Consider the following 25185-nt stretch of genomic DNA (forward strand, 5'->3'; position numbering starts at 1 on the left):
TATTATTCACTTATATAACTTCAATAACAACAAATTTAACTATGATTTCGTCATAGGGGATGAATGAAGATAGCTATGACCTTTGTGGTGTCTTCACCTCAAGTGGTCTCTCTGACACCCCTGTAATCAGTATGAATATATGATTGCATATTCACATCACTGGGAATTTTTGTATTTTGGTGATTCTTTATTCTTTTGTTTCACATTTTCAATCTGTAAGAATGACACTGAGCAGGAGGCTTGAGAATTTTCAAAGCTTTTGAAGATTCCGTCCTTATACTGGAGGCCAGGCGAATCAGAGGTCCTTTCAAGGGTCACGGCAGAGATATAGTGGGGGCAGCTCACCCTTCTCCAGTCTCCAAGAAAACACAATGATGCCAGGACAGTGGCCAAGGTCCCCCCTGATTGGGGTCAGGCTGTCTGCTTTTTGTTCAGACTGGATTCAGATTGGCACAGATCATTAGGATGCAAAAGCTACTGGATCTTCGTGCCATAGAGCCAGTCCAAGATGAAGAATCAGGCTCTGGCATACTGTATACTTCATCATATCAAAGAAAGGCTCAGATGCCTGGTGGCCAAATCTGAACCTCAAGTCAGTAAGTGCTGCACTGGGAGTACCAAACTTCCACATGAAGACTGCTCATTCACTCATAGCGGCAGTGACTCAAAAATGCTTTTGCAAACTTTGACTAATTTGCTCCATAACTTCTGTTCTTGAACCTTCCTCTAGTCAAACCCTAATCCATTTCCTGATTATCTCGCATATTGATTATTGCAACTCACTATATCATGGTATAACTCAAAAGGAAATTTGCCGATTTACAACTGATCCAAAATATTACATTACATTAGTGATTTTTATTCCGCTTGTACCTTGCGGTTCAAAGCGGATTACATAAGAAGAGAACTGGACATTTCCAGGAGGGTACATGGCTTTGGAGAATACAGGTTGAGGGTATAGACTTAATAACAGAATGAGTGTATAGACATAATAACATTGGAAGATAAATCAGGTTACATTACATTACTTAGCAAATTGTCTGTTTCCATATGATGGTAGGTAATCGGTAAATATCACCATCAAACTTGCCTATAAAGCAAAAAAATATGACCACGTCACTCAGCTAAGCTCATTGGTTGCCAGTTTCCCACCGAACAACATATATAATACTCCTCGGTTTCAAAATTAAACTCACTCACTCCCCAGCTCTTTTAGACAAACATCTCATCCCTTATGCATCCTCTCGGGCCCTGAGATCCACTGATCAGAATCTGCTGACTGTTCCTGTTCCCCCAATCAAAGAACTATACTATACTCGAAACACCATCTTGCCCCTGCCCTCTGGAATGCTATGCCATCACACCTCCGCCTTGAAAACTCCCTAGACAAATTCAAAATCAAACTTTAAGACCTTTCTATTTCAAGATGCTTACCAAAATACAAGATAAGATCCTTTCTCCAATTATGACTGAGAGCCACTTTTAAGAAGCGACTGAAGCGACTTCCCTTCCCTGCATATTCTTCGCCTTCCCCTCCTTACCTCCCTTTAATCCTTTTTTTTTTTTTTTTTTTTACTTCGATGTAATTTTGAATCTTTCCCTCCCCCAGTCCCTCCTGTATCAATATTGTCTATGTTCTGTCCACATATTGCCCCATTTTAACTTAAATTTTAGCATTGTAAACAAACCAGATACTCGTCAATGGTTGGTATATCAAATTGTGAATAAACTTGGGAAATTTCTTGCCTCTCTCGATTTTGATGGAAGCCTCCACATTACCATTTTTCCGGCCCATAGGAGGTGCTTGGCGGTTTCAAGCCTCATCCAGAGAGGAAGGAGAACAGGCAGTTTCAAGAGTGGTCCAACTCCTCCAGGACCTGGGAAGGATAGTCATCTTCAAGAAGAGTCAGCTGGATCTGACCCAGCGCCTGAAGTACCTTGGAGTTTTGTTCGACACGGCCTTGGGCCAGGTTTTTCTTCAAGACCCACGCAGACTGAAGCTCCAGAAGCAGATTTCAGACCTGCTACAGAGTCCAACTTCCATAGTGTGGCAACAGTCTTCCTGGTGGCTATTTCCTCAGCCCCTAGGGTTTTGGAGCTTCAGGCTCTTTGATTTTTCAGGAACAGCACCTCTGCCATCCGGTGCTGCTCCTCCTCAGACCAGCGACTTCGGGCCGCGTGGGAGCCCTGCTCCGCCCCCGAAACCCCCTGCAAGCCTTACTAATTTTTCAGGAACAGCACCTCTGCCATCCGGTGCTGCTTCTCTTCAGACCAGCGACTTCGAGCCGCGTGGGAGTCCAATTCCGCCATCCGAGCCCCTCTGTGACTCAATTTTTATCTTTATTTCTGTCAAGTCTCTTAATAACTGTACAGTTCTACCCTAACTTAGTCAACTACCCCTATTCAAGCCCAACTAAGGCTCTCCTGATTCTATTCATTGTTTAAATCTGACAAAGATCATCAGATTCTATTCAACTGTTTTTGCTCTGCTCTCAATAGATTCTACTTACTTCTCCAGTTCAGCTAAAGATCCCCAGATTTTACTCAACTGTCTATCCCCTACTAAGGATCTCCAGATTTCTCTTAACTGCTTAGCCCTTGCCCAATTACCAGCCCCACCAGATACTATCCAACAGTTTTAGTCCTGCCCAATCGTCCTGCTCCCCTCAACTCCAAGCCTTCCGCTATTCTCACCTCCCACCCTCCAAAGGTCCTCCAAACCCTCCACCATGAAACCACAACTATGGATCCTTCTTCTCCTTATCTGCTCATCCTCCAATCTCTCCTTCTGCCTGAACCCTCCCCCCCCCAACTTACCGAACCCCATCACTGTCAGTCCTATCCACCCTGGTGCAAAAATCCTCACGCTTTTGTGCACCAGAAGTCACCCCTCCAAAAAATCCCCCTGAAAAATCAATCACGCCTCCTTAAAGCCCATTCCCCCTGCCAACCCTCCCAACCACTCCTCAGACTCTCTCACCCCAGTCCCATCTCTATACTGCAACGCCAGATCCGCATGCAACAAAACCCAAATACTGAAGGATCTACTTGAAGATCTCAACCCCGGATTCTTATTCATCACTGAAACTTGGATCGCAAATGACGACACATTCTCTCAAAACGAACTCTGTCCCCACGGTTACCAAGGCCTCTTCTCCCCCAGAATTAAACGGAAAGGAGGTGGTCTGGCACTCCTCCATAAATCATTCTTCGACGTCCAACTTCTAGAAAAGGGTAGCCATGCCTCCCTTGAATACATGCTCGCCTCTGTCAACGACGAGCTCCACCCACACCCACTAGGTATCCTGCTTTTATACCGGCCTCCTTCATCCCCCTGGAACAAATCATCTGACCTCGTCCTTGAGACCATTACAAACGCCTTCCTCAAATTCCAAAGATTACTTATCATTGGGGATATCAATCTTCATATAAACGATACCACCAACAAGGATACAATTGATCTCAACAACTTCCTCACCTCTTTAGGCTTCCCCCCCCCGGCTCCCTCCCCAACCCATGAAAAGGGGCATGCGTTAGACATCATCAGCTTCATCGACCTCACCGTATACAAAACTTCGATCGACGACACCCGCTGGGAACCCGTCCCCTGGTCCGACCACTTCATAGGAGCTTTCTGCCTCCCCGTTTTCATGTCCCGCCTCGACACCCCTCCCCCTCATCCCTCCAATCCCATCACCTTCCGAAAAAAAATTGCGAGCGATTTGTTCTGGGCCAAATTCCTCAACCTAATCCCAACCATCCCAAACCCTTCAAACCCTGAATCCAACTGGCACAATTGGACCACCCTCTCTGAGACCACCTACCACTCCCTTGCTCCTCTAACCACAAAATCTGTCTCCTACTCCCGCAAGGCCCCCTGGTATCTTCCCTACCACAGACAACTAAAGCAGAAATGTCGAACACTGGAACGTCAATGGAAAAAATCCAAATCCCCCACCGACAGACAGTCCTGGAGGGCTCTTATCAAGTTCTACAACACGGAACTAAAAAAATCAAGGAAGAACCACTACGGCAACAAAATCTCCAGATCCAACAACCAAAGTAACACTTTGTTCAACATTTGGCGTTCCCTATCCACTAAACATGATTCCTCCTCATTCCCCTCTTCTCCATCTGCTAACGATCTAGCAAAATTCTTCAATCAGAAAGTGACTACCTTACGATGCTCCTTCCCCCCTACACCCGCCTACAACTCTCTGGTGCTCACTACCTCCAACCCTAATCTAACCGAGACCAACCACATCCCAGCCGATAGATTCTGGACCGCCTTCGAGCTCGTTTCTGATTCCCAGGTATCTAAACTCTGCCTCAAGTTAAAATCCTGCACCTGTATTTTGGATCCTTTCCCCTCCTACTTATATGAGTTCATTCCAGCACAGGCCATCTCATCTCTCACCAAACTTCTAAATTCCGCCCTGCTCTCAGGCCTATTTACTACAGAAATGGGACACATTTCCCTGTCCCCTCTTTTGAAAAAAGCTGATCTGGACCCTTCCTCTCCTTCCAGCTATCGCCCAATAGCTAACATCCCTCTCCTGACCAAAATGCTGGAGTCCATCATAGCCACCCAACTCTCATCCTATCTTGAGAGATTCTCCATTCTCCTACCCTACCAACATGGATTCAGACCCAACTACAGCACTGAATCCCTCTTAGCCTCTTTAATTTCAAAAGTCCAACAATTGCACTCACGCAATAAGTTTGCTGTTCTTCTCCAATTCGACCTCTCTGCAGCTTTCGACATTGTCCACCATGACATACTAATCCTCCAACTTTCTGAAATTGGCATAAGTTCCACAGTCTTAGACTGGTTCTCAAAATTCTTACGTTCCCGCTCCTACCTCGTTAGCACGAATGGTACCTCATCCTCCCCTTGGAAACCGATCTGCGGAGTCCCTCAGGGTTCACCTCTATCCCCGATTCTTTTCAATGTTTATATGTCCTCCCTGAAACTCCTCCAACTATCCACCTCTGAAACACTTTACACCTACGCCGATGACATCCTTATACTTCTAGAGACCGACTCTAACCTCACCAACCTCTCTGACAACATCTCATCTTGTATAACAAATCTCCAATCCTGGGCCCTCACCGTTCAAATGAAGCTAAATGAGACCAAAACAAAACTTCTTTGGCTTGGCCCGAAACTGGATCAGCTACCCTCCCACATCCCACTTCCCTCAGGCACCAACCTGCAGCTTGAGCACTCTAGCAAAGTACTGGGAATCATCATCGACTCTACACTGTCCTTTAACGACCACATCAACTCCCTAGTAAAAAAATGCTTTTTCAATCTTCATATGCTAAGAAAAGTCAGATCCTGCTTCCACCAACAACATTTTGCAGTCCTTGTCCAATCCATCATCCTATCCAGACTTGATTACTGCAACTCCATCTACCTAAGCCTAACAAAAAAAAATCTCCTCAGAATCCAACGGATTCAAAATACCGCGGCTAAACTAATCTTCACAAAAGGCAAATTCGACCATGTCTCCCCGCTTCTGTCTAAGCTTCACTGGCTCCCAGTCACCCTCAGGGTTCGCTACAAATGCGCCTGTCTCACCTTCAAATCTCTTCACGGCATCCTTCCTCCCCTCTTTCCACTATCCTGGCTCTCGAGTACCCACCCCACCAGATCCACGCAGAAATTTAAACTATCCTTCCCATCTCTAAATGGCATTTCCCACACAGGAAAACTTGGAACATCCCTCCTCTTCAGGATCACCGAGCTGTGGAACAGCTTCTCTGCCCACCTTCGGAGTTCGACCTCCCTCCAACACTTCAGAAAACATCTGAAAACCTGGCTTTTCTCCAAAATGTAACCACCCCCCCCCCCACCTCCATTATTCAAAGCCCCCTCTCTCCTTCCTGTTTAGCAGCCCTTCTTCCTTCCATTGGAGTTCCTTTCTCTGTTTTAATTCCTGTAAACCGTGTCGAGCTCCACTTCCGTGGAGATGACGCGGTATATAAACTTAAGGTTTAGTTTAGTTTTAGTTTAGGCTCTCTCCTGCCAGGATCTTTTTCTGCGTATTACAGATTCCATACTTCAAAACGTTCACTTCGGTCCAACACGCAGGGTTTGTTAATGGTTCCCTCACTGAAAATAATAGGAACCAGACGCCATGACATCTTTTCGGTTATGGCTCCTCTTATCTGGAATACCCTCCCCCTTTATATCAGAAACATCAAAGACCTCAATTTATTTAAAACTAATTTAAAAACTTATCTCTTCAAATCCTCATTTAACCTTTAGTACAACTATTCGGAGTACTTGTAAACAATTAACACTTTCATACACATCTTCCCCAACCTACTCGTTTGTTCCTCCCCACTCCATCCCCCTTTCTTCCCTTAAGGAAACCACAATTTGTAACTTTTTTCCCCTAACGTTCTTTCCTTATGTTTCATAGTCCGTCTGTAATGTCAGTTTGTTGTAGCACTTTGAAAATTGTTAATGTAAAATAACTTGTTTTATTCTATACTATAATGCTTTTATTATGTAATTCGCTTAGTTTTAATAGGCGAACCATCAAATTTTAATAAACTTGAAACTTGAAACTTGATGTGCACTGTTCCTTTCTTCCAAAAGTGGTTTCTTCTTTCCAAGTGAATCAGGAAGCCTTGACTCCTGCTTTTGCTTCCTCTGGTTCGAGGGAGCAGGACCAGGTGTTGTGTTCCTTGGACATGCACAGAATGTTGTTGCAGTATCTGGAGGTCACCAACGAGTTTCACCTCTCCAACCATATGTTTGTTCTGGCGGTTCCTGCCCACAAGGGTAGGCCAGTTTCTAAGGTCACCATTTTCAAGTGGCTCAGTATGGCCATTCCACGGCTTCTGTGGTGGCCAGGAAATAGCCCCCCCCCCCTTACATTGGGGGCTCATTCTACCAGAGGTGTGTTTGTTACCTTGGGCAGTCAACGGCTGTTTTTCTGGATGAGATTTGCAGGGCCGCTACCTGGTCCTCCATGCATACATTCAAAACGTTTTACAGGATTGATATGGCAGCCAAGCAGGATGCTGCTTCTGGTGCCTCTGTTTTGGTGGCAGGCTCATCATCCCACCCTGAATATTCAGGACTGCTCTGTTATATCCCGTTATATCCCACTAGTCCCGGAATAAAGTGGGATTGTATAAGAACGAAAGATTACATTCTTACCTTGGCTAATCTTTTTTGTAAATTCACATTTTATTCCGGGAATCCTCCCCCTGTATCTTGCTGATTCGCCGATTGTCTGCCTTGTACTGGTAAACTAGGTTTCTGTTTTCTGACCAGTCTTTATGAGAGTGCCATCAGAATGGGTTTAGCACTTAGTTTAGGTGCCCATTTCTGACATTCAGGTTTCTAATATTTCATTACCTGTTCTCTTGTTTTTCATTGTTGCTGTTTTGCATGTGTTATGAGCAGAATTGACTTACTTGCCAGGGAGTTTCCCCGTTCTTCTTGTTAGCCTCTACAGATGTTCCTGGTTGCTTTAAGTCTGATATTCACAGGGACAGTGATGAGGTAAAAGGGGGATGGGTTTAAGCCTCTGAAGTTTGAGGTTTCCTACAAAGTCCTGACAGGTAGATGGAAATAACCCACTAGTCCAGGAATAAAGTGTGGATTTACAAGAAAAATTAGCAAAGGTAAGACCTAATCTTTCATTGATATGTTTTAGAGAACAACAGAATTGCTTCACCACACCCGATTGACACCAAAATACCACTAAGTATCAATAATCTTAGTTATCCTATCCAGCCCATCATAAAGATACTAGGTGTAATTCTGGATCGGCGCCTAACCATGAAAGACCAGGTGGACTCCTTAATCAAAAAGGGTTTCTTCACTCTCTGGAAGCTCAGATCCATTAGAGCCTATTTCGATACGTCGGCTTTCAGAACCCTAGTCCAATCCCTCATACTGAGTCTACTTGACTACTGTAACATCGCCTATTTGGCAATTTCCAAAAAAAATATGCGACGTTTACAAGTCATGCAAAATGCAGCGGTCAGACTGATCTTCGGGCTAAAAAAGTTCGATCACGTGTCACCCTACTACCAGCAGTTGCATTGGCTGCCGATGGAGGCACGCGTAAAGTTTAAATTCGCCTGCTTCTGCTTCAAAGCACTATATGGACTTGCCCCTAAATACATAACCGACCTTTTCTCCTTCTCAGTCAACAGACACAAGAGGAGCTCACACTCCAACTTCGTTTCCCCCCCAGTTAGATGTTGCAACTGAAAAAACACCATGAACACCTTCTCTCACATCAAGCAGCATTGTGGGGTAGGGACCTAGAACAATTGCTTTCGCCCACCATTTATGAGGATTTCAGGAAACGTACAAAAACATATCTGTTCCTAAAATATCTAGACAACTGACCTCTCTTCTCCTTCCCCTCAATATTGATCACCATGTCCTATTAATCTCTCTCTCCTCAAAAATGGATTTCCTGTCCCACCAACTCTCTTTCTTCCTCCCCTCTTAAGTTCAATCGATTTGTACCTTGCTTAATCTTTTGTAAACCGCAAAGAACTTCACGGTATTGTGGTATATAAACTGTTATTATTATTATTATTATTATAGTATTGGAGATTTTCCCCCATTTCCCTCCTTCCAGTTATTACTGTCATTACAGTGCTCCTTGATTGCTTTTGAACAAACTGAGGGGGCAGGAGTAAGCTGCCTGGGAAGGAGGCAGAGTTCAAAAATGATTGACAGCATTCTGCAAGCAACTTGCAGGTTCAGATGCATAATTCTATGGTTTAGTACTACTAGACACATATATAAGAAAGAAGATTATGGAGGTAAGAACCTAATCTTTACTTTCTTGGTTGCTGCTGTCTTACCAAAAACTGAGACAGAAACGTATGGGCTCACAATACAGGTATTACATACAATTCTAATACACCAATACTGAGCCAATAGCAGTCAGCGTTTATGAAAATGGCAGCTGCCCATGGCCAATTTAGACCTTGATATTTAGTGCTGAGTCGTATCTGGGTAATAGCAATGAATATTTGGGTCAGTAGCAGTCCTGCTAATATTCAGTGTTGTACCCATATAATCATATTTTTGCCTGGTTATTTATGCAGTTTTACTTGCCTGGTTAACTGTGTGGGTATGTTATTAAATATCACAGGCACCCAAGTACTACCTGGGTCCACCCAGTTTCTGGTCCTGGACCACCCTGATACTATCAGGTGCGTTTGCTTCCTTCAAACGCACCGGGAAAAGCGAAGATCAACTGCTACACAGGATCAAGTCCACAGAGGTCAAAACGGCAGTCAGGGAGGCCAAACTTCGAGTGGAAGAAACTCTAGCAAACAACATTAAGAAAGGGGACAAATCCTTCTTCCGGTATATCAGTGACAGGAAAAAGAACACAGACGGGATAGTACGCCTGAAAAAAACAGACGGGAATTACGCAGAATCAGATCCCGAAAAAGCAGAAATACTAAATAAATACTTCAGCTCGGTCTTCACCTGCGAGGCGCCAGGGTCCGGCCCTCAATTGAAACCACAGTCAAACACAAAAGACCCGTTTCGGAGTTTTAAATTCACACCCAGCGAGGTTTACTTTGAGCTAACAAAACTCAAGGTGGACAAAGCCATGGGACCGGACAATCTACACCCCAGAGTGCTTAGGGAGTTAAGTGATGTCCTGGCAGAACCGTTAGCCGTACTATTCAATCTCTCACTGAGTACAGGGACAGTCCCCTTGGACTGGAAAACAGCTAACGTCGTTCTTCTACACAAAAAGGGTTGCAAGACAGAGGCTGCAAATTACAGACCGGTGAGTCTGACATCAATAGTATGCAAAATCATGGAAACACTGATCAAACGCCAGTTGGACACGGTCTTGAACGAAGGGAATCTACGGGACCCCAATCAACATGGATTCACCAAGGGTAGGTCCTGCCAATCAAACCTCATCAGCTTCTTTGACTGGGTAACAAAAAGACTGGATGAAGGAGATTCACTGGACATAGTGTACCTGGACTTCAGTAAAGCTTTTGACAGCGTCCCACACCGCAGACTGTTAAACAAGATGAAATCAATGGGGTTGGGAGAGACTCTGACGGCATGGGTCAGAGATTGGCTGAGTGGCAGACGTCAGAGGGTGATGGTTAACGGTACTTTCTCTGGGACATCGGAGGTGACCAGCGGGGTGCCTCAGGGCTCGGTCTTGGGTCCGCTCCTCTTCAACATATTCATAGGAGATCTGACTCAAGGGCTTCAAGGTAAAGTAACATTATTCGCCGACGACGCCAAACTATGTAATATGGTAAGCGAGGACAATTTACAAGATAGTATGGCGCAGGACCTGCGCACATTGGAATGCTGGTCCTCAACCTGGCAGCTGGGCTTCAATGCTGGAAAATGTAAGGTCATGCACCTAGGTAACAGAAACCCGTGCAGAACTTATACCTTGAACGGGGAGACCTTGACCAGGACTTCAGCGGAACGAGATTTGGGAGTAATCATTAGTGCAGACATGAAATCTGCCAATCAGGTGGAGAAGGCTTCCTCAAAGGCAAGGCAGATGCTGGGTTGCATCCGTAGAAGTTTTGTCAGCAGAAAGCCTGCTGTCATTATGCCATTGTACAGGGCCATGGTGAGACCTCATCTGGAATACTGCGTGCAATTCTGGAAGCCACACTACCGCAAAGACGTGCAGAGGGTCGAGTCGGTCCAAAGAATGGCCACCAGAATGGTCTCAGGGCTTAAAGGTCTCCCGTACGAAGCAAGACTAGACAATTTGCAGCTCTACACTCTAGAGGAGCGCAGGGAGAGGGGAGACATGATTGAGACGTTTAAATACATCACCGGACGTATAGAAGTGGAAGATGACATCTTCCTTCTTAGAGGCCCCTCAAACACAAGAGGGCACCCGCTCAAACTCAGGGGCGGAAAATTTCACGGCGACACCAGGAAGTATTTCTTCACGGAGCGAGTGATTGATCGGTGGAACGGGCTTCCAGTGCAGGTGATCGAGGCAAGCAGCGTGCCAGATTTTAAGAATAAATGGGACGCCCATGTGGGATCCCTAAGAGGGTCAGGGCAAAACACTAGCTAATCTTAAGGGGAGGGTCTATAGTGGGCAGACTTGATGGGCCTTGGCCCTTTTCTGCCGTCATCTTTCTATGTTTCTATGTTTCTATCTGTACTGTTTTGTGGCTGTCAAATGGAAATTCAGTGGCACTGCCCAGTTGCTGAATATCCCCTGCTGAGCTGCTTAGCAAGATTTAACAGGCAAGAGCCAGTCTCCACGAAACTACAGTGCTCCCCCCGTGAATTTGCGGTCCCGGTCATCGCGGTATGCTCTGACCACCTCTTCCTGTACTAAAATTGGCCCTCACCAATTAGGAGCTGCTTTGGCACGCAGCTCCTGATTGGTGAGTCCCGACTTTAGTACAGGAAGAGGCCGTCGGAGCATACCGCAAGTGATTTCCTTCACTCGCCAGCACTCCGGCTGCCCTCTCCTGTCTCCCCTGCTAAAAACTGTATTTGCGGTTTTTCAACATTCGCGGGGGTTCCTGGAACAGAATCCCCGTGAATATCAGGAGAGTACTGTAATTAGAAATTTTTAATAACACAATACCTGCACAGAATATTTTGCAACCTAGTCTTTCTTTTGCTTCTATTTGATTTTGTTCATGTTTTGTTGGGCAAGAAAATAATACCTGCATGACCCTTTCCATTTGTGGGATGATTTTCCATAAAATATTGGCTGTTTTCACACACTTTTAAAAATAGAAAAAAAGTCTAGAGCAGTCTATTAAGTTACTTTGCAGAATGTTAATATAGATAGAATATAACTTCAGCTAAAAAAAAATACACTTTTTTTTCCTCAAGCAGGGAGACTGAAGAAGCCATTTATTAAGATTGAAGATAGAAGTCGGTAAGTAACATTTTTCTACTACTTCACAATCATTTCAGATGAGGCATACATAACACAGCCCAGAAGAAACAGGAAATGAGTGGAGGGGCTGCTTTCTGATAGTGGGAGAATTCAAGCATTAGCCCATTAAACCAGAAGTAAACTGGGAAAAGCTACTAGAAGAAGAAGAGGACTCTGCCCTTTTTCCTTTCCTGTTGTACATGCCAATGCTGACTATCTGAAACCAATTTAGGGCTACTGTCTGTTCCCTCCCTAAGCTCCTTTGCTGAAGACAACCTCATTTGACCTTAAATCCAGTTCCAGTATCTCTGAAGCTCATGAGCTCTTCCCTGTCTTCACCCCAATTCCTTCCTTGTACGTCCTCTGCCTTGCTGCATAGTGCTGTTTCTATGCTTATTTTTCTCAAGGGAGGATTACATGTGCTGGACTTTTTTCTCCATCCCTACCCTTAAGATCTTGGTTTTTCTCCTTTATTCCACCTATGTACAGTGGTGACTGTGAGCCTCCGTCCTTTCTTTGTTAATGAGTGAAATGAACTAAACCAGCCGCTTTGGTACCAGCAAGGGTTTTCTCCCTTTCTTTGGCAGCTTGTGGGATGGGATCCACTAGCTGCCACAATTCTACTCTCTCTTTATTTTTTAGCACCTAGCCCCAATACCATCCCTACATTGGCCAAAAGTGGATTTTTTTTTGTTTTAGACCCAGCATTTTTTTCTTCTCTATCATGTCTCTAGACTAGGCTTGGTTGTACGTTATGGCAACTGATGGACATTGAGAAACACTGAACAAATTCACTCTATATCAGAGATTCTCAATCCAGTACTTGGGAGACCCATACAACCTTCATTGTATGCAGCTCTATCTCATATTTTTTCTGTAGGTATTCAGAAAAGCAAATAATGTATGATCGAGAATTCTCTAAGTGAATATGATTAAATTAAGGCACTTCTAATAAAACATTGGCTAGCAGAACATAATGCTTTTGATGAACATAAGAATAGCCTTACTGGGTCAGACCAATGGTCCATCAAGCCCAGTAGCCCGTTCTCAAGGTGGCCAATCCAGGTCACTAGTATCTGGCCAAAACCCAAGGTATAGCAATATTCCATGCTATCGATACAGGGCAAGCAGTGGCTTCCCCCGTGTCTTTCTCAATAACAGACTATGGACTTTTCCTCCAGGAACTTGTCCAAACCTTTCTTAAAACCAGCTACGCTATTCGCTTTTACCACATCCTCTGGCAACATGTTCCAGAGCTTAACTATTCTGTGAGTGAAAAAAAATTTCCACTTGAAATCTTCAATCAAGTTTGCTTGAAAAGCTGTCCGCATCGGGGCTCCGTGGATGACGTCACCCACATGTGAGAATATGCTGCCTGCTTGTCCTGGGATAAAGCACAGTTACTTACCGTAACAGGTGTTATCCAGGGACAGCAGGCAGATATTCTCACAACCCGCCCGCCTCCCCAAGGTTGGCTTCTTTGCTAGCTATCTAAACTGAAGACCATGAGGAGGGGATGCGCCCTCTAGTGGATCAGGAAGGCACTCACATGCGTGGTGCAGCACTAGCAAACTTGAAATCTTCAATCAAGTTTGCTTGAAAAGCTGTCCGCATCGGGGCTCCGTGGATGACGTCACCCACATGTGAGAATATCTGCCTGCTGTCCCTGGATAACACCTGTTACGGTAAGTAACTGTGCTTTCCATGCTATCGATACAGGCAAGCAGTGGCTTCCCCCGTGTCTTTCTCAATAACAGACTATGGACTTTTCCTCCAGGAACTTGTCCAAACCTTTCTTAAAACCAGCTACGCTATTCGCTTTTACCACATCCTCTGGCAACATGTTCCAGAGCTTAACTATTCTGTGAGTGAAAAAAAGCTTCCTCCTATTGGTTTTAAAAGTATTTCCCTGTAACTTCATAGAGTGTCTCCTAGTCTTTGTAATTTTTGACAGAGTGAAAAATCGATCCACTTGTACCCATTCTACTGCACTCAGGATTTTGTAGACTTCGGTACCGACCCAGCCTGAGCATAAAGCCACTAGGTCTCGCGGTACCGGCACTGGCTCTTTAGAGCGCCATCAATGTTCCATGCCCAAGCGTAGGTCATCTCATTTCACGTCCAGCTCTCCATCGAGGACCCGCTCCAGTTCATCAAGGCATCATCACTCTTCCTCCTCATCTCGATGCTCCAAGTCCAGTGAGCATCATTACTCTTCAAGAGCTTCGAAAAGAAAACATCATTCTCCCTCACAGTCTTCAAAGCATAAAAGTGTGTCACCTCATGCATTATCCTCGTCATCGGATTGACACTGGACTCAACGGCACCATTTATCTTCTCAATGCACTCCTTCACCAAAACCCTTTTTTGACTCTGACTTAGTCTGATTCAGCTGAAGACTTACCTGGGTCTACAACGAAGGCTTATGATACTACCTCGGGAAAAGTCTCCCCCAAGGGCTAAATCTCCTACTGAGAGACTTTCTTTTACCAAATTTATTTGACAGTTGGGCAAAGAGCTACCAATCAAGCTAGAAGCTGATTCTGCCTACAGTGCTGAATACTTGGAGGCCTTAGATTATGATGAGCCTCCTAACAAACTTTTCAGACTACCTTTGCATGGTATACTCAGAGACTCTTCACAAAAACTGGGAAACGCCCCTAACCATTACAGTGGCTCCCAGAAAATTGGACTCTATATAAAATAATTTCATCTCTGGGTTTTGACAAACCACAGCTTCAGCATCAGTCCCTAGTGGTAGAGTCGACTTTGAAAAAATCTGCTCCCATTGAAAATCTATGCCTCAGTGCTACCAGGGCGTGAAGGACGCACTATAGACAAATTTGGACGTTGCCTGTACCAAAATTCCATGCTAGTGAATAGAGTTCTAAATTATCATTTCTTTATTTCCTGCTATATAAAGCACCTTGTTAAGAAATTGCCTTCTTTTGATAGATACATTCCTCCACAACATTTGCAGGAATTTCATCATATCTCTCGCACCCTTGCCCTAGCTAGAAGATATATGGCAAGATCTGCTTATGATGCATTTGGATTATCTTCCAGAGCATCAGCTATGTCAGTAGCAATGAGATGTCTTACGTGGCTACGAGTCTCAGATATGGGAAATAAGCTGTTTGGTTTGACTATTGAAAATGCCACACAAAAGCTTACTGATCATACGAAACATTGGGATACTTTGGTTAAATCCAAGTCTAAACCTTCAACTTCTAAATCTTTTAAGCCTTCTTCATATCAAAGGCATTTTTCTTCAAAACCAGCTCCTCTTCCTAGACCATAGCAGAAAAAGCAAAAACAGTGCCCTCAAATCATCAGCAGCTCCTCAAAAGCCTGCTATGTCTTTTTGTTGGGCTTCTAGAGAGCATAGCCGCTGTTCCTATTCCTCAGCCTCTTCCTCAACCAATCAGAGGTTGGCTCCAGCTATATTATCCTCATTGAGAACTGATAACCACAGACTTCTGGGTGCTAAAGTCATTCGAGAGGGATACTCTCTTCACTTCATCAATATGCCTCCAGATCATTTGCCAAGAGAGTCTTCTTTCAACCCTCAGCAGATGCCCTTCTTCAGAAGATGGAATTCCTCCTTCTCAGTGCTATAGAGGAGGGTTCTAACTGCACAGAGAAACTTGGGGGTTTTACTCCCGGTATTTTCTCATCCCGAAGAAGACAGGAGGTCTGTGTCCAATCTTAGACCTCAGGGGCCTCACTAGATTTCTAGTAAAGGAAATGTTTCAGATGTAGACCCTGGCAACTTTATATCCCCTCTTGGATTGCAACAACTGGCTATGCTGTCTAGATTTCAGAAGCTGACCACCAGGAAATTCCTCTGATTTTAGGTGGCACAGCACCATTATGTGCCTCCTGACCAAGCCAGCTCTGTTGGAATAGGACTATCTTCAAGTTCTAGATTCAATGGTGGCTGTGATAGGTGTGGTTCCTTGGGCGACGACCTACATGTGTCCTCTCCAATAAGCATTACTTATGCGCTGGTCTCCATAGACCCTCGTTACAAAAGTTTTTACCTTGGATACTGGAGGATTGGTGTCTCCTCCCTCAGTCAATTATAAAGGGCATGTCCCTTCGAATAGCATCTTGGGTGGTCATAATGACTGATACCAATCTCGTCAGCTGGGGAGCTTATTGCAATCATCAACTGATTCAAGGGTATTAGTCGCCCACACAGAGGAAGTGGTCCATCAACTGACTGGAACTCTGAGCTTTTCAGATGGCTTTGATGAAACTGCAGAAGACTCTGGAAGGCCAGGTGGTCCATTATAACATTCTTAGTCTTGTTAACCATCCCTTTTTTAATAATTCATAGCACCCTGTTTGCTTTTTTGGCCGCTGCCACACATTGGGTGGAAGGTTTCATTGCATTGTCTATGATGACACCCAGATCCTTTTCTTGCTCGCTAACCCCAAAGGTGGACCCCAGCATCCAATAATTGTGGTTTGGATTATTCTTCTCAATGTGCATCACTTTGCATTTCTCCACTTTAAATTTCATCTGACACTTGGACGCCCAGTCTTCCAATTTCCTAAGGTCTGCCTGCAATTTTTCTTGGCGCTCCAGACTTTCTTGTAGGGCATCTTTCCTTACAATCTGTAACACTGGAATCTCTTTATGCACAGTTCCTTCCTTCCTGCCAAAGGTGGTTTCGGCATTTTGTGTCAATCAGGAAGTTCAATTGCCAGCATTCCAGTCCACAGGTTACAAGAAACAGGACCGAATTTGAAAGAAGTTGGATGTGAAAAGAGTATATGGAGATGATGCGGTATACAAACCTAAGGATTAGATTAAATTAGATTAGATTACTTCAGTATCTGGAAGTCACCAATGAGTTTAGGCTCTATGACCATCTTTTTGTGCTAACTAATCAGCTAAGCAAGGTGCGCCAGCTTCCAAGACCATGATTTTCAGATAACTCCAAAGGGCCATTTCGTCAGCATACATTGGCCTAGATTCACTAACCTGCCTGATCCTGTCCAATCCATAGAAACATCCATGACCGATCCAAGACAGGCTGACTGATTCACAAATGGAGGCGATGCAAATGAGGGCGATTGGAGGCACACCCCCTACCGACTGCATGGATCGCTGGAGAGTGATCCTTATCTTCTTTGCCTGTTGATGGTCTGCGCATGCTCATTGTGAAGGAACAGCTGGAAACTTTCCAGCTCTAAAAAAAAAAACCCCACAACTTTCACGAGCCCTTGGTTTTAACCCACGGGTTGAAAGCGGGGGCTACACCGCAGGTTAAAACCACAGTTGAGGCAGAGAGCAGGAGAAGCAGAATAGGGGAAGGGAGCAGAATTTTTGCACAAGGGACTGGTCCTCAGCAATCGTTTGTTTTTTGATTGGTCAGCCCAGTCGGTGTTCCTGAAATTGTTTTGTGAATTGCGTCCTTCCAACCTGCATGCCATTCCCCTTCATTTGCATGCGCAGATTAGATCGGAGGATGATCGGCACAGAGGTTAGTGAATCGGGTTGGAGGAAAATCGGGTTGGTACATGATCGCAAACATGATTGGTGGGCTTAGTGAATCTAGCCCATTGTTTGTGGGAAACAGTCCCCTGTTTCTGTGAAGGTGCATTTGACCAAAAGTGTAGCTTCGTCTTGGGGAGATGCTAGGGAGTTTCTCCAGTGGAGATTTGTAGGGTGGCGACTTGGTCCACTCTACATACCTTTGCTAAGTTTTACAGAGTGGATGTGGCGGCAAGGGAGGATTCTGCCTTTGGGTCCTCGGTGCTGCGTGCCGGCACAGTCATCCTGCTCTAGTTTCTGGGTCTGCTTTTGTATGTCCTGCTTGTCCAGAATGACACACTTATTGTACTGGAAAAAGTGACTAGGATCTTAACTTGCTAATATCTTTTCTAGTAGATAGGTGTGTCATTCTGAACCCCCCACCCTGTCCTTTTTTTTTTTTGTATCAATTTTTATTAAAATAAAACCAACATCAAAGCAGTATATGCAGAACCAGCATACAATAAACAAGATAACCCACACAATTCACTCTGCTATACAAGGCCCAGCGCATATACCCAACATGGGTCAGCACTACTCATAACTGCGCAAGTAAAGAAAACAACATTGCACACAGTACCCCACAGAACTCCTCCAACCTCCCTATGAACATCTTAAGACCCCACCAAGTTCCCCACCCCTAAATATACTATCCACAACCCCTGCCATCCCCAAACCCACCCAAAAATCCACCAACCATCAACTCTGAAGTTTGTCAAAAAGCAAAGCCCAATCCCGTTGATGTATATCAAAATAACCATGCTGTTTCACATTCCATATGAAGTCCCTCCATTCCCCTTCAGATGGTACCTTGCCCCTTTTCCAATAAGAAGCTAGCAAACATTTGGCTACAGACAACCCTAGTCGCAATAATTTTTTGTGCCACCATACAGTTCTCAAATTAGTAAGTCCCAATAAACAAGTCTGAGGTGTGAGTTGTACTATCTCCCCCAACCAGTCAGTCAGATAGCTAGTAATCATAGCCCAGAATGATCTAACCCTAACACAAGTCCACCATACATGGAAAAAAGTACCCCCCACCCCTCATATCCAGCAAACATTAGGTACAGTAGGAAACATAACATGGAGGCGGTCAGTGGTATAATACCAGCGAAATACAATCTTCTATGCATTTTCCTGAAACATACACACAGATGCTTTTTGGATTTCAGAACAAATGATGCCCCATTGTCCCTCGGTCAGGGGAGACCCGAGATCTGCCTCCCACTTTCCTCAAAATAAATAGGTTGTTTTAGTCCAACCCCGAAGAAAAGAATAAAAAACTGAGATGGCACGGGGTACCCTGCCTAACAACAACCAAAAATTCTCCACATGCTCCCAACCCCCCTGGGATTCTACCAACCACCCATGTGCACGTATATAATGGCAAAGTTGTACATATTGGGAAAAAATCCCCAGGTGGCAACGAATATCTCTGCTGCAAGGTAACAAAGGGATAATCTCATGACCCTGAAGAACATCCTGAAATACCCGGATACCCAACCTTTCCCACCTAGCAAAGACCCCTGAAGTACTACCCACTACAAAGGTGGGTTCTCTCCAGATAGTAGTTAAAGTTGATGTGTCTGCCCCCATCCCCACTGCCTTCTCATTTTACCCCACAATACAATAAGATGTTTAAGAAAGGGATTCCCCCCCCCCCCCCCCCCCCGCAACCGAGCCCCTGTAGACAAGGACCCCCACATCCAGTCCCGCAAAGGCTGCTGCCCAATCCAAAATTGTTCCATCTGCACCCCCAAATTATTCCCCTCCAAAGACCAATCCAAAATAAATCGAAGTTGAGCCACCTGATAATACCAGAAAAGATTTGGTACAGCCCTCCACCCTGTCCTTTCTTTCCTGTGCTTGCCTACTGTCTCATTAAGAATGTCTTCTCCAAGCCTGTAGCTTGGTCAGTCGGCCCTTTGGGTCATGAAGATCAGGGATAGCTCATTGAATGCTTCTGTTAGCATATTCCTGTTTGATGTTACTTTGAGCAGAACAGATTTGTTTGTTGAGGAATTTTCCCCTTTTCCCCCTTCACCTTATTTCGGAGAGGCTCTTGCTTGCTTGGGGACTAACTGCAGGTGGCAGTAGAGCTCTTAGTGAAGTAGGAGAAATAAAGTAAAAATCCAGAGTGGATTCCTTCTGCAGAGGCTCGCAGCCATGGAGAGATAACTGGTTGTCCAGAATGACACACATCCACTGGAAAAGATATTTACAAGGTAAGAACCTAAGCTCTTGCTGGATAGATGATTAGATTGCTAATTTTTCAAATTTGGTTAATTATACCAATCCTCTCTTCTACGAAACCGCGCTAGCGGTTTTTAGCGCAGAGAGCCGCGCTGTATGGCCCGCGCTGTTCCCAATGCTCATTGAGTTCCTATGAGCGTCGGGAGCAGTGCAGGCCATTCAGAGCGGCTCTCATCGCTAAAAAATGCGTGGTTTCGTAGAAGAGGGGGTTAATGTATGAAAATGCAGTCTTGTAGGCATCTTGTCTAAATAACTGTTTAATGTTGTACTGTTTTAATTTTCATATTTCTTTCTGATTGATTTTAATGCAGACATTACAGACCATTTTATCTACAGTTATATAGCTTTCCAGTTCTGAACTATCCTGTTTCAAAACCATGCAGTCCATTTGATATGATTAAGAAGATCAGTGGTGGCCCAAGACAATCAAAACCAAGGTGTGTGGAAGGGCATTGGTTCGATAAGACATTTTGATTCCTCTTTTTAAAAATATTAATACTATTTTCTACATGTAGAAACGTTTATTAAAAAATATTGCATCCAGGAGTCTAATGGAAGGGTATGTGCATTAAAGTAATAACATATATTTGCCTTTAAATTCACATTAAATGGCAATAGTGTGCTTTATATTGTCAGAGCACATATAGATTCAGGTTTCTTGAGCTACCTAGTAATGAGATACAAAGCATGAAAAGGCATGCATATATTAATTTAAGGTAGAGCTTGTGGTAAACTCTGCTAGCTGTTTTAGTCTTAATAATAAAAATAACCTAAAGAAAAATCAGCAGAAATTATTTAAAAACTACTAAACCAAATACAAAACCAAAATGATGTTGCAGATTTAACCATTACCTGTTGGTTGGTTTATATTACTGAGCACCTTCTTTCACAATTATATTTTTCATATTTGTTTTTTGACTGTGAGATCCATTTTTTTTGTTTTTGTTAATAGAAATAACAACATAAACTCAAAGCTTGGTGGGTTCTTCCTGCCCGACAAAATTGGGATGCTAACATGCGGCCTGCTCCCAAGCATTGTCTTGAAGGGGCCTGCATAGGCAATATAGAAGTGGCTTCCCTTGAAAACTTTCCACCCCCCTATAGGTCCCCCCGCATACACTCTAGGCCTACCATAAGTCATTTAGAACAGTGTTCTCAACTTCTTCAAGCCAAGTACCCCCTAAGCCTAACAAATACCAACCAAATACCCCTACCCAAGCTCTGTCCTAGATAGGGGCCCAAGCTGAGCCCCTAACCCACCCCCATGACAGTACTAATTGAAACATAGAAACATAGAAAATGACGGCAGAAAAGGGCCACGGCCCATCTAGTCTGCCCATACTAATGACCCACCCCCCCTAACTTCCTCCATGAATGAATGTAATGTTTATATGAGATTTTTGATTACAATATTTATCCCAGGACAAGCATGCAGGTATTGGGTGACTGCATCAATGGAGCCCGAATGCGGACGCCTCACAAGCAGACTTGCTTGAAGAAACTCGAAGTTTCGAGTCACCTGCATTGCGCATGCGCGAGTGCCATCCCGCCCAGCACAGGGCGCGTCTCATCAGTTCTCAGTTTTCCACGGAGCCGAGAAGTCCGTCTTTGACTCTCTGCGTTTAACTTCGTTCACTTTGAGCCTTTTCTACAACCACGGTTTGTGTTTTTTTCTTCACGAATCGCTGTTTTGTTTTATTTATTTCAGTTATTTTATCCCAGGACAAGCAGGCATGATATTCTCACATGTGGGTGACGTCATCTACGGAGCCCCGATGCGGAAGCATTTTCAAGCAAACTTGATTGAAGATTTAAGTTTGCTCTGCTGCTCCACGCATGCGTGCCTTCCTGCTCCACTAGGGGGCGCATCCCCTCGTGGTCTCCAGTTCAAAATTTTCCGCTGAGCCTAGAAGTCGTGTTTTTTCAGGCTCTGCCCCAACTGCCTTCTAGCACCGCGATTTTTTCTTTTTTTTTCTCGATTAAGTCACTGCGCAAATTTTTCTTTTTTTAACTTGATTCCTACTTCGTTTTTCACCGACCCGGAGGCTTCTGGGTCCCCGTGGCCGCGTGGCTACTCGAGCCGCGGCCACTTTCGATTCTATGTCCCGGCCTTTGACCGGCTTTAAAAAGTGCACCCGGTGCGAGCGGCTTCTTTCCATCACAGACCGCATCGCCGGTGCATCCTTTGCCTGGGGGCCGCTCATCCAACCGACTCCTGCCCCCAGTGCGCTACTTTCCAGAACCGGGCCCTCCGTCGAAGGAAAGCCCGCATGGCGGATCTTTTTGCCCCAGACCAACCCTCTACCTCGGCCTTGAGGTTGGCCCCGGCCTTGACCTCGGCCCCGAATACCTCGGCATCGCCTCGAGACTCGACCCCGAAGTCCTCGGGACAACAGAAAACCTCGGCTCCGGGTAAATCCCCTTTTCCCTCTTCAGGTTCCTTACCAGCAAAGAAACCAACCTCGGGGACACTGGCGACGCATGGCGGAAGCCCCATGCTTACAGCCCCGGCGAAGCCCTCCAACCCTTCGGGCTGTGCCTCCACCACACGGGAATACTCTGATACGAGGTCGCCCCCGGTGGAGTGCACCGAGGCAATGGACATGCCTTCGATGCTGTCCGTGCCTGTCTTCCAGGACCTACTCCGAGCAATGATCTCGTCGGAGCTGTCCGCTGCAATGGCCCATCTACAACCGACCTCGACTCCGCATGTGCCAGACCAGCCTGAGCCTCACGTCGAGCCACCTCGGGGAAAAGTGCGCAAGCTCCGCCGCATCTCATCCTCTGACTCCTTGCCGAGGCACCCGAGGCGCTCTCCCTCCACAGACCGCCACAGGGCAAAACGTCGTGCTAAACCGACAGAAACCTCGAACCGCCGTACCTCCAAGAAGGCCCGGAGTTCCCCCACTCTACGAGGCCGTTCCCCTACACCTCGTACGGGACCGCTCAGGGTGGCGGAGTTATCACTCTCCAACCCGCGCATCCTCCGAACTCCCCCTCGGACCGGGGCTCCGATCCGAGGTGTCAGGCTTTCACCGAGGGAGTCCGGGTTGAGGTCACCGATTCGACATCGATCGGTACCCCGAACCCCGGCATCGTCTCCGAGGGGCTCCTCGAGACGTCGGAGATCCCCGACCCCGGAACACTTTCACAGTGCTTCCCCGGTCTCGGAACGTGGATCGGAGCGGGAACCTTGATACTTGAGGGAAGCCTCCCCGTCCTTCTCCACCCGGCGGATGTCTCGTTCACCGACCCCACACGGGGCCTCGGGAACATCCCACCCATCCTTCACTCGCTTTGTCCAGGACATGGGCCACGCTTTGGACTTAGATCTCCAGTCCGACTCCAGATACTCAAAGGAGTACCTAGAGGAGCTGGACATGCCATCACTGCCCAGAGAGTCCCTTCGCTTACCGCCTAATCCGGTACTCCAACAGGCTTTCTTCAGGATCCTGGAGACCCCCCTATATGGTCACAGCCGTCCCCTCCAAAATGGAGGCCAAGTACCGTACGGTACCCTACCCGGGGTTTGAACAACCACAGCTCTCCCACCAGTCGCTGTTGGTAGAATCGTCCCTGAAAAAGGCTCACCCCTCCCGGGTCTCAGCCATGGTCCCCCCAGGTCGGGAAGGCCGAACCCTGGACAAGTTCGTCAGGAGACTATATCAAAATGCGATGATGGCCTCTAGGGTGCAAAGCTACACTTTCACCTTCACATCCTACCTCAAACACCTCATCGGACTACTGAGAGCCTTTGAGACTGACTTACCAGCCTCCCGCCAAGGAGCGTTTAGCCTGCTTGTAGAGTCCCTCTCCAACCTACGCCTCCATCTATTCCACGCGGCCTACGATGGCTTCGAACTCTCCTCCAGAGAGGCAGCCTTTGCTATCGCCATGCGCCGACTAGCTTGGCTGCGCCTGGTCGACATGGACCCCAACTTACAGGACCAGTTGGCTAATCTCCCCTGCGTGGGAAAAGAGCTGTTTGACGACACTATCGAGGCGGCTACAAAACGCCTCTCTGAACACGAACGCTCATTTGCCTCCCTTGTCCGGCAAAAGCCAAAATCGCCCGCGTCCAGGCCATTCAGAGCCCCTCCGCGCCGCTACCCGCAAAAATCCACTCCTGCCTTCTCCCGGCCTCCGCCCAGGCGTCCGCAAACCCACCACCGGGCCCCACCCAAATCCCAACCGTCTGCAACTACCAAACCATCCCCGTCCTTTTGACAGGATACGCGGAAGGGGACTGACCCCCTCTGCCAGAGTTCCAGGCTCCCTACCTATTGGGGGCCGCCTCAGAGCTTTTTACCCTCACTGGGAACAACTCACGTCAGACGCATGGGTCCTTGGCGTGATCTCATCAGGATACTCTCTCAACTTTCGAGCCATTCCCCCAGAGAGCCCCCCAGGGAAGTACCCTCCCAACCGAACGCTGCTACCACTACTCCTCTCAGAAGCTCGAGATCTGCTTCGCCTGCGAGCGGTGGAGGAGGTTCCCCCCGACCAACAGGGGAAGGGCTTCTACTCCCGTTACTTCCTGGTACCGAAGAAAACGGGAGACCTACGCCCAATACTAGACTTGAGACGACTCAACAAATTTCTGGTACGGGAAAAATTTCGGATGCTTTCCCTACCGACCCTCTACCCCCTGATCGAGAAAGGCGATTGGCTCTGCTCCCTCGATCTGAAGGAGGCGTACACACATGTTCCAGAGCACCCCGCTCACCGCAAGTTCTTGCGTTTCCAAGTAGGGGACCTGCACCTACAATACCGAGTCCTCCCCTTCGGCCTAGCATCGTCACCCCGGGTCTTCACCAAGTGCCTCGTGGTGGTCGCAGCTGCCTTACGCTCCCAGGGCCTTCAGTTATTCCCCTACCTGGACGACTGGCTGATCAAAGCCCCGTCCAGGGAAGGGGTTATCTCAGCGACCCAACAGACTATTATCTACCTACAGAGTCTGGGGTTCGAGGTAAACTTCCCAAAATCCCAACTGAGCCCCTCGCAATCCCTGCAGTTCATCGGGGCCACGCTGGACACGGTTCGCCTTCGTTCCTTCCTCCCCCCTCCACGTCTAGAGGCGTTAGTAAATCTGAGTCGAAAGATCTCACTGCTACCCTCGGTATCAGCTCGACAGATGATGACTCTACTAGGCCACATGGCCTCCACCGTCCACGTCACACCATTCGCCCGTCTCCACCTGAGAATCCCTCAATGGAACCTAGCCTTTCAATGGCATCAAGATCGGGGATCGATCGCCCCGTGACAGTGACTCCTTCCTTGCAACGATCGCTCCGCTGGTGGGCCGATTCTTCAAATCTTTCCAAAGGTTTGCTCTTCCTCGCCCCCCCACACAACAAGGTCCTCACCACGGACTCATCAGAGTACGCTTGGGGAGCCCATTTGGATGGCCTACGCACTCAAGGGATGTGGTCAGCAGAGGACCGTCGCTGCCACATCAACGTGCTAGAGCTTCGGGCCATC

At 46.4% G+C, this 25185-nt stretch overlaps 1 protein-coding gene across 5 annotated transcripts in view; it reads left to right on the forward strand.

The window, feature by feature from the left end:
* Window positions 1-25185, forward strand: part of DBF4 (DBF4 zinc finger) — a 151034-nt gene that overhangs the window by 85605 nt on the left and 40244 nt on the right. For 4 of the 5 annotated variants that reach the window (XM_033931226.1, XM_033931230.1, XM_033931227.1 and 1 more), the window contains exons 9-10: window positions 11861-11906; window positions 20016-20141. In XM_033931226.1, coding sequence (XP_033787117.1) covers window positions 11861-11906; window positions 20016-20141 — 172 coding nt within the window. The remainder of the gene's footprint in view (window positions 1-11860; window positions 11907-20015; window positions 20142-25185) is intronic. The other variant, XM_033931229.1, reaches the window with a different exon arrangement.

The sequence above is a fragment of the Geotrypetes seraphini genome, chromosome 2 (assembly GCF_902459505.1).
Source record: "Geotrypetes seraphini chromosome 2, aGeoSer1.1, whole genome shotgun sequence".
Classification (NCBI taxonomy): Eukaryota; Metazoa; Chordata; class Amphibia; order Gymnophiona; family Dermophiidae; genus Geotrypetes; species Geotrypetes seraphini.